At 38.1% G+C, this 9840-nt stretch overlaps 1 protein-coding gene across 2 annotated transcripts in view; it reads right to left on the bottom strand.

The window, feature by feature from the left end:
* Positions 1–9840, bottom strand: part of YEATS2 (YEATS domain containing 2) — a 113605-nt gene that overhangs the window by 33936 nt on the left and 69829 nt on the right. For both annotated transcript variants that reach the window (XM_077754481.1, XM_077754480.1), the window contains exon 17: positions 1826–2084. In XM_077754481.1, coding sequence (XP_077610607.1) covers positions 1826–2084 — 259 coding nt within the window. The remainder of the gene's footprint in view (positions 1–1825; positions 2085–9840) is intronic.

Genomic DNA, 9840 nt, shown 5'->3' on the forward strand with positions numbered 1-9840 from the left:
CAGCACTGTAGATCACCTGTTTAATTCTCCAGCTTCTCAGGTACTTCATTTTCTATACTCCGAAGATCTTTCAATTTATCTCAAGCACTCATTTTTAATGCCACAAATGGACTTTGTCATCACCAGCAATTCATTACCTCTGGAATTTTTATTTTGGACATCTACTACCTTCTTTTTCTTCTTTCTTCTGAATCTTTTATATTTTTTCAAGTTTATTTATTTTGAGGGAGTAGGGGCAGAGAGAGGAAGGGAGGGCAAAGAGGAGGAAGAGAGAGAGAGAGAGAGACCGACCCAAGCAGGCTCCACACTATTAAGGCAGAGCCTAACGTGGGGCTTGAACTCATGAACCATAAGATCATGACCTGAGCCGAAATCAAGAGTTGGTAGCTTAACTCTGGAAAGTGGTATGGAGATTCCTCAAAAAATTAAAAACAGAATGACTCTACAACCCACCAATTGCACTACCAGGTATTTATCCAAGGGATACAGGTATGCTGTTTCGAAGGGACACATGCACCCCAATGTTTATAGCAGCTCTATCAACAATAGCCAAAGTATGCAAAGAGCCCAAATGTCTATCAATGGATGAATGGATAAAGAAGATGTGGTGTGTGTATACACGTATGTACACACACACACACACACGGAGTATTACTCGGCAATCAAAAAGAATGAAATCTTGCCATTTGCAACTATGTGGATAGAACTGGAGGGTACAATGCTAAGTGAAATTAGTCAGAGAAGGACAAATATCATATGACTTCACTCATATGAGGACTTTAAGATATAAAACAGAAGAACAGAAAGGAAGGGAAGAAGAAGTAACAAAAACAGGGAGGGGGACAAAACCGTAAGAGACTTTTAAATATGGAGAACAAACAGAGCGTTACTGGAGGGGGTCGGAGGGAGTGGGGTAAATGAGTATGGGGCATTAAGGAATCTACTCTTGAAATCATTGTTGCACTGTATGCTAACTTGGATGTAAACAAAAAAGAAAAAAAAAGCTGGTGGCTTAACCACTTGAGCCACCCAGGTGCCCCTATTTTATTTTTAATATATAAACTTGGTTCTGGAATTATTTAGGGTTTTTTTTTTTTTTTAAAGATTTTATTTTTTATGTAATCTCTACACCCAACATGGGGCTCAAACTCAACTCTGAGATTAACAGTTACATGCTGTACCAACTGAGCCAACCAGGCACCCCTATTATTTCATTTTTAAGTTCTTTTTTTAATTTATTTTTTTTATTCAAGTACAATTAACATACAGCATGTGCTTCAGGTGTACAACATAATGATTCAGACATCTGCTACCTTTTACCCTTCTAACTCACTGCCAACAATTTTTCAGCCTCAAGACCTTCAAAAATTAGTAAATAGATCTAATGTCTTAGGTTTATTTTTTCATGCCCTCATAGAAACAACACATCAAGGCCTAAAACACATGCAAGGTGTTAAACTTCTGTTTGATATAGAGTACATTAGTCAAGTATATCAAAATGCTGCTGACAAATGACCATCCCAAGATTTTAAGTCTGAATACAACCCAAAGTGGAGATAAGGTCAAATGAAAATTATCTGTCAGACCTGAAAGTAGTATCAAGAAATACCCTCTATTTCCATTACTCTTGCTAAAACACATACCCCTCTGAAACTACTTACAGACCTCTACATAAAATGTTACATGAAGATTAACATGTTTGTATATATTCCTTATAGCACTGACCCAAAAAGTTTTCTTAGAACCAAACTCCTAATAAAATCACTAGCAAAGAACAGTTTAGTAAGAGCTGCTGCTGAAAGGGCCCCCAAACAGTATCGGTTACCTGAACCCTGGGATCCACTCTTCTGAGGACCGGAGGCAGTGACCTGAGCCTTGGTTACGGCTTGTACCGGCTGAGCAACAATAGTTCCTCCACCTCCGCTCACAATTGCCTTGGCAACTCCTTGGGTCACAACTTGCTTTGGACCAACTGCTTTGGCAACAGAAGAGCTTGCCTTGGCTACAAGGATTTGGCCACCACTGATTGCTACAGCCTGTTTCACTGCTGAAGGTAAAGCAGACCCTACTGGCACCCCAACGACCTGTGAAAATAGAAAGGAGAATTCAGCAGTGCTTCTTCTCAGTCCTTTCAAGGGCTCTTTGAACAGAACAGTCACTGTTCTAGCAAAGAACAAAGTCCTAGCTATGACTTTAATCTAATTTAATCCTCTAGGAATGCTACCTATGATAGATGTGAACAACTTTTCTCACATTTTGGGCAGTATTACAATAAAAGGCTATAGGTTTTGTCTTAACCCCAGCTACTATCTAGAACTTACTTTATGTGTTTTTTTTTTTAAATAAAAAAACTCAGAAAATACAGGTATATAAAGAAAAAAATTCTACTTTTCCAGATATAACCTATTTTTAAATTTATTTTTAAAGTAAACTCTACTCCCAACATGGGGCTCAAAGTCACCACCCCAAGATCGAGTTGCATGCTCTACCAACTGAGCCAGCCAGGTGCCCTCAAAACAACCTCTTGATATTTTTAATATATTTGCTCTAATTCTTTTTAATGTACATTTAAAAAGATTTTTTTAATGTTTATTTATTTTTGAGAGAGACGGAGCATGAGTGGAGGAGAGGCAGTGAGAGAGGGACACAGAATCTGAAGAAGCTCTAGGCCCCAAGCTGTCAGCACAGAGCCTGACATGGGACTCAAACACACAAACTACGAGATCATGATCTGAGCCAAAGTCAGTTGCTTAATCAACTGAGCCACCCAGGTGCCCCTTAATGTACATTTTTAAAGCACAGATCAGGATCACACATACAGTTCTGTAATTTTTAAATTCAGCATCAGATTACAAGTATTTTCCAATGTTGTTATTTTTCAAAACATTTTAAAATATAGAATAGATACACCGTATCTATGTAATAAACATTTCACTACTGTGTGGATATCTAGGTAATTTTAAACTTCACATTATGAAAAAGTGTGCAGTAAACATTCGAGTATGTAAACTAGAAACTCCAACACAAATTCTTAAAGATCACCTCTTCCAGTAACCACTCTGTGTTATCCCCACTGAAACGACTATTTCTTCATCTCTAGAACTCCTAACAATTCATGTCATTTATTATATAGTATATGTGACACTTCTTCCAACTGATTTTTTTTACTTAAAAAAATTGTTTAATGTTTTATTTATTTATTTTTTGACAGAGAGACAGAGCACAAACGGAGGAGAGGCAGAGATGGGGAGACTCAAGATCTGAAGCAGGCTCCAGGCTCTGAGCTGTTATGACAGCACGGAGCCTAACATGGGGCTCGAACTCCCGGACCAGAAGATCATGACCTGAGCCTAAGTTGGATGCTTAACTGACTGAGCCACCCGGGCGCCCCTTCTTCCAACTGATTTTTAAGAAAAGTCATCTTTTTGGGGCACCTGCATGGCTCCATCAGTTAAGCGTCCAACTTAGGCTCAGGTCAGGATCTCATGGCTCGTATGTTCAAGCCCTGCTGTGCTGACAGCTCAGAGCCTGGAGCCTGCTTCAGATTCTGTGTCTCCCTCTCTCTCTGCCCCTCCCCTCCTACACGCTTGCTTGCTCTCGCTCTCTCCCAAAAATAAACATAAAAAAAATAATAAAAAAGAAAGGTCATCTTTTTCTATATACTTCTAATTTTTCCTTTCCTTAAAGGTAAACATTTGGTTAAAGGGCTAAGCAAGAAGAATATATAGTTGAAGTTTTTAAAAAGTCCCTAATACCCAGATTATGAAAATTGAAAACATCTGTTTCTGAAAATATTATAAAGTAAACTCTTTCAAGTAAGAAAATACTACAGAACTCTTAAGACAAAGTCAATAGAGGTGTTAAATTACAAGAAACAATTCAATTAATGGCAAATTAGGGCAGTGTTTCCCATTTCCCAGTTCTTTATTTCATAAAAAAGGATTTCTCACCAGAAACTAAATGAAAAATCTTTTTATAAGATTAAAAGAATACCCAAAGATCTACCTTCTAAAAGTGAAAATTATAAAGTATAAGTACTCTTCACCCATCAGATTGGAGTAAAAAATTTTATAGTCTGATAACACCAAGAAGTGGCTAAAGGGTATGGGGAAGCAGGAACATCTGTTCACTGCTGAAAGAAAAGCAAGTTTGTACAGCTGGTCCAGAAAGGCACTGGCATATCTACTAAAAATTGAAAATTCACATACCACATGTTGTAACAATTCTACTTTTAGAAATATATCCTAGAGAAATCTAGGACATGTGCTCAAGGGAACATAACGTCCAAGACAGCATTATTTATAATTACAAAAAACTGTCAACAAACTCAATGCCTATAACATATAACAACATGCTTAATGTCTACAGGTAAAGTAATGGATAAACGGTGGTATGAGACAGACAAAGGGATAGCATACACTAGAACTACATGTATCAGCATCAACAGACTGGCAGTACAAATCCTGAATAGAAGGGAAGCTGCAGAAAAATAGGAGTATAAATATATTTTATGTAAATCTGGAAAATACACATTACATGTTATTTATGACTATGGATTTATGCAATAAAAAGTATGAACTGGAAAGCTACACATCCACATTCATGATAGTGTTGCTTTTGGGAAGAAGAAAGCAGACTTCAACTTTGTCCTGTTTTACTAGGAGAAAATATGAGATGAAGTAAATATGAACACGTAAATTTGGGGTGGAAGATACAGGAGTATTGATTACATCCTCTGTATTTTACTGAAATTTTAGAATCTTTCTAAACTAAAAATAACAGGATTACCTAAGAAGTAGAACAAAATGATAAACATGCAACTGATGAATCCAAGGTTTTTTTAAAGTTAAACAATTATTAAATCATACATGGTTTCTTTTCAAAGAATGTGTATACAGTAAAACACACAGGCCACATACTTGGACAATATGACTGATACAAAGAAAATGGTCCGCTAATCAATAGTGTTATAAACCACACTGTAATAAAGAACAAAGAGTACAGGATTTTATACGCAGCCAGACCTGGTTTCCCAGTTTTGTTCCATTAGTTTGTAGCTGGGTAAGTTATTTAATGTTTCTAAGCTTTAGCCTTAGACAATTAACTTATAAAATATGGATAAGATCATGAGGCATAAATGAGGATAGTTTATCAAATGCCTAGCCAATGTGATGAACAGTACATGACAGCTGCTACTACTCGTGACACTGGTTATTATTAACTGAAGAACAGTAATCTGTGAGGCTACATGGAGAGGCAATGGAGAGAGTGCCAGAAGGGTAAGCATTCAGCTAGGGCAGGGGCCCTTAATCTTAAATCCTAGACTCAAACAGAAATTAAAGTATATAATAAGTGGCGTCTGCTTTAAAATATCCTAGGAAAAGAAGTAAGATTAGCAAACTGTTGATGATTATTGAAACTGGGTAATGGGCATATGGGATTCATTATAAAAGTCTCTCCACTTTTATGTAAGTTTAAGGAAGGATGGAAAGGAACTAAAAACAAAGACTCAAAGAACCAGTGAGGAAAAAGCAAGTTTTTAAATTTTTTATAGTTTATTTTTTTAATTAAAAAATTTTTTTTAATGTTTTTATTTATTTCTGAGAGAGAGAGACAGCATGAGCAGGGGAGGGTCAGAGAGAGAGGGAGACACAGAATCTGAAACAGGCTCCAGGGCTCTGAGCTAGCTGTCAGCACAGAGCCCAACGTGGGGCTCGAACCCACAAACCATGAGATCATGACCTGAGCCAAAGTGGGAAGCTCAACCAACTGAGCCACACAGGTGTCCCTATAGTTTATTTTTGAGACAGAAAGAGACAGAGGATGAGTAGGGGAGGGGTAGAGAGAGAGGGGACACAGAATCTGAATCAGGCTCCAGGCTCTGAGCTGTCAGCACAGAACCCAACGCAGGGCTTGAACCCACGAACTGAAATCATGACCTGAGCTGAAGTTGGATGCTTAACCAACTGAGCCGCCCAGGAACCCCAGAAGCAAGTTAACTTAGAATGGAGAAGAAAAATCCTCCCAGCTATACTGGTTTGGTTAAAGCAATCCCTTAATGATTATTCAAATCTCTCTCTTCTGACTATATAAGCCTCATTCTGTAGGCAACACAGAGTGTTGCTGTGGCCATAGAGCTGGGCATAGTCACTCCCCCTACGGATGTGGAAGTATATACTCTTCTTATTGATCAACTTTTAAAAAAAGTTTATTTATTTACTTTTTGAGAGTGAGAGAGAGAGAGAAAAGGAGCAGGCACACAAGCAAGCAGGGGAGGGGCAGAGAGAGAGAGGGAGAGAGAGAATCTCAAGCATGTTCCAGAGCTCGATGCAGAGCTTGAACCCATAAACCACAATGAGATCATAACCTGAGCTGAAACTAAGAGTCAGACGCTCAATCAACTGAGTGACCCAGGCACCCCAATCAAGAACTTCCCTGTGTATTTATGGAAAAAAAAGTTTCTTAATATAGGAAAACATTTTTAGAATATGGCACAAAGTGCCAGCTGAATCCCAATATCCATTCTTGTTTTCTCTCTCATAGGAAGGGAGCCTCCAGTTTTTAGCTACATGGACATGGCTACACAGATTATTTCTCAGCCTAGGGTTGGTCTTCTGATTTCTGGTTAAAAGAATAGGAAGAGAAGTGATGAGTGCAACTTTTGGGTTATGCCTCCCTACACCTCCTTTTCTCTTCCTGTTGGCCAGAAATGCAAACACTGTGTCATGAGATAAAATGGTTATCTTAGCCTACAAGCGGAGAACCAAATTTTGAGAATGGTAGAGCAACAAGATAGGAGTGTCTAAATTTTTGATGCCTGTGGAGGCAACATATTAGAAAGCCTACTGGTCTTTTACGTGTGAGAGAAAAACTTAAGCTTCAGGTTTTTGGATTTCTTTTTACAGTAGTCAAACTTTTTTCCTAAAAATCTTTACACTTCCTGAATATATCAAACTTAATAATTCACTGCATACACTAAATTACACATCATCTATTTTTATGTTCCTAAACCAACAAAGAAGCAAAATATCTTAAAGGAAAACACATGGATTGGACCTATTTTCTTTTCCAAAATTCCATGCATCTTAACTTGCTTTTTCCATCTTGTACCAACCTCTATTCTCACTCAACTGCTTCAAAATTTCCGAAATATGACATACTTAATCTCTCCAAGAACTAAATGAAATGTGGTATCCCGAGTAGGCCACAGGAGGGCAGTTTTGATAGCAGAGAGTATCTATTAGGAGCATACCACTCACAGGATGAGCCCTGCCCCCACTCCCCCCTCATTTGTTTGAAAAAAGAGAGAATGAGGAAGTCTGGAATTCTACTGGGGAAAATCCTACACACAGCTGTCTCCCGACATCATTAAGAAAGACTCTTAAGAAGGCCACTATAACCCCAAATTAGTTTTACTTTTTCTTTTCTTTTCTTTTTTTTTTTTAACAATATAACACTTTGGCCTAGAACTTGAACTCTTCCCATTCACAACACTTCTCTCTGCATTCCTAACTTCTTTCTAGTTTCACAAAGCGGACTCCCCTTTGTTCTATATTGTTGTAAATATTTTGCTTTGATTCATGCTTTGATTCATTCAATCAATGTTTTTGTTTGTGCTCTCTACAGACCTTTGCAAGTCAGAATTTACTTTAACAACCAGAAAGTGAGGATTCTGTGTATGTTATTTTCTATCCATACACTGAAAAGTATGGCCAGTTACAATTTAGTACTTAGTGATAAGAACTACCATGGTACATACTCCTGCACATTTACACATGATTTGTCCTTAATCATTTAAGCTACTATCATTTAGTGACCATGTGCTCTGTGCTAAGTCCTTCATGTACAATGAGCTCTAATTCTCCTACAACTCTGAAAGACGGAGGAGGGTATTACTCCCTTTTACTAGATGAAAAAACCAAGTTTACAAAGATAAACCTGCCCAGGTCACTCAGCAATGAGTGGCTGAGATCTGGAACAGGCTCTAACTCCAAAGCTCACATTCTTTTATGCCACACTGGTTCTTTCTCACATGAACCCACTAAGTACTTAGCTGTCCCTTTTCATGGCAAAAACAGCACCTCTTTACTTTCATGAAAAAAAGATAAGCTGTATTTCTATTGTGCCAAAGTTGAGCAAAGGCTTTTGCTCACCCTTCTGCTTTCTGGCATAGTTTCTGGGCAGGCACTTCAGCAATAACCAGGGACAGTCTGTACTTGCAGACAGTTCCTTATCTGGAGTCCAAAGCATGCCCTAAATTTCCTAGATAAACAGGAAATGTCTTTTCTCATGGTCTTCTGATTTTCCACATTTCTTTCACACTCTCCTGTGCCTTTTCTTTTCAAGTGCCTTTAAACTCTATTCAGGACATTCTAGCACAGACCCGTCCATTTTTTCTTAGTCCTACATTGCCATTAGGTAGGTGGCAATGTGACAAGAAAGCCAATACAGTTGTTCAGCAACACGGAGGAGTGGATTTGCAAAATGCAAAGTGTTAAAAAGCAAAACTAACTTGTTCAGAGCTTCTGAGCATAAATAGTAATGCTATATTGACTCAAAAACCTCAATCAGCCATTCCATGTATCTTTGGTGAAGCAAAATAGATTCTGAAGAACATATACAATGTGTCTGAGTAGGAAGCCCAGATAACAATAACACAAAGGACTTTGCCAAAAGGCTTACCCCTAAGGCCAAAACAACAGAGGCAGCATTGGGAAGCAGTTGGGGGTGCCTGTCTTAATGATTCTAGCTAGAGAGCCCCAAAGTCAAATATGATGCCTTGTGGTTCCTAATTTGCCTAATCACGAGTCAGCAGGAGAGCTTAATAAAAATACAGATTCCTAGCACCCCGAAGAAGATTCTGATTCAGAGTGTTTGAGATAGGGGCTTCAGTATCTTTATTTGTGTGTTTTAAAGTTAATTAATTCATTTATTTTGAGAGAGAGAGAGAGAGAGAGAGAGAGAGAAAGACAGTGTGCACATGTGGGAGAGGGGCAGAGAAAGAGAGAGAATCCCAGACGGGTTCTGCACTGTCAGTGCAGAGCACATTGCAGGGCTCAAACTCACAAACCACAAGATAATTACCTGAGCTGAAGTTGGACACTGAAACCAAGTTAAGCCTCAATATCTATATATTTAATCATCAGATGAGTCATGACAAGGTAAGTTTGGGAAAGTGGTTAATGGATTCTTATAAATTTTAGAACTAGATTCTAAAGCTACAGATCCTAAAATCTGTAGATTTCAGAAACATAACATGAATTTTTGTCTCAATCCATGTGTACCTAGCTATCTAGACTAATCAAAATGTCTAAAACCATTTTTCTATCTTAAAGTACTCCTCTCGAAGCAATTCATCTATCCCTAGATAGACTGGCTTTCAAGTTGAAAAACAAGCACTTCATGTAATATTCTTGATAGCTTTACAATATATATCTGCCCCCAAAATGAGATAATTTAACTCTGGATGTTCTAAAAGCATACTTAGGTTCCAGACAATGGCTCACAAATTTTAATTAGCTCTGCAATGGCAGATTTTGAGTCAGCAGACTTGGGTTCAAATCCTGTGTCACTTATTAGCTATCTGCTCTTGAGGAAGCTGCCTGACCTCTCAGAGCCACAGCTTCCTTGTTTGTAAAATGGGGTTGAGAGTATCTACCTTGCAAGGTTGTCTGAGAATTACAGATAGTGTGTAAGTGAGAAGTAGACATACACAGGCACTCATAAGCACAACTAATGCAGGAAAACATGAATCTACATGCCATTTTTACAGTTCTCTCAATATATTAATTCCTCACACCTCTAAATAAGAAAACAAATTCTCTAAAGAGTCAAGAGTCG

The sequence above is a fragment of the Crocuta crocuta genome, unplaced genomic scaffold (genome assembly GCF_008692635.1).
Source record: "Crocuta crocuta isolate KB4526 unplaced genomic scaffold, BGI_CrCroc_1.0 scaffold70, whole genome shotgun sequence".
NCBI lineage: Eukaryota > Metazoa > Chordata > Mammalia > Carnivora > Hyaenidae > Crocuta > Crocuta crocuta.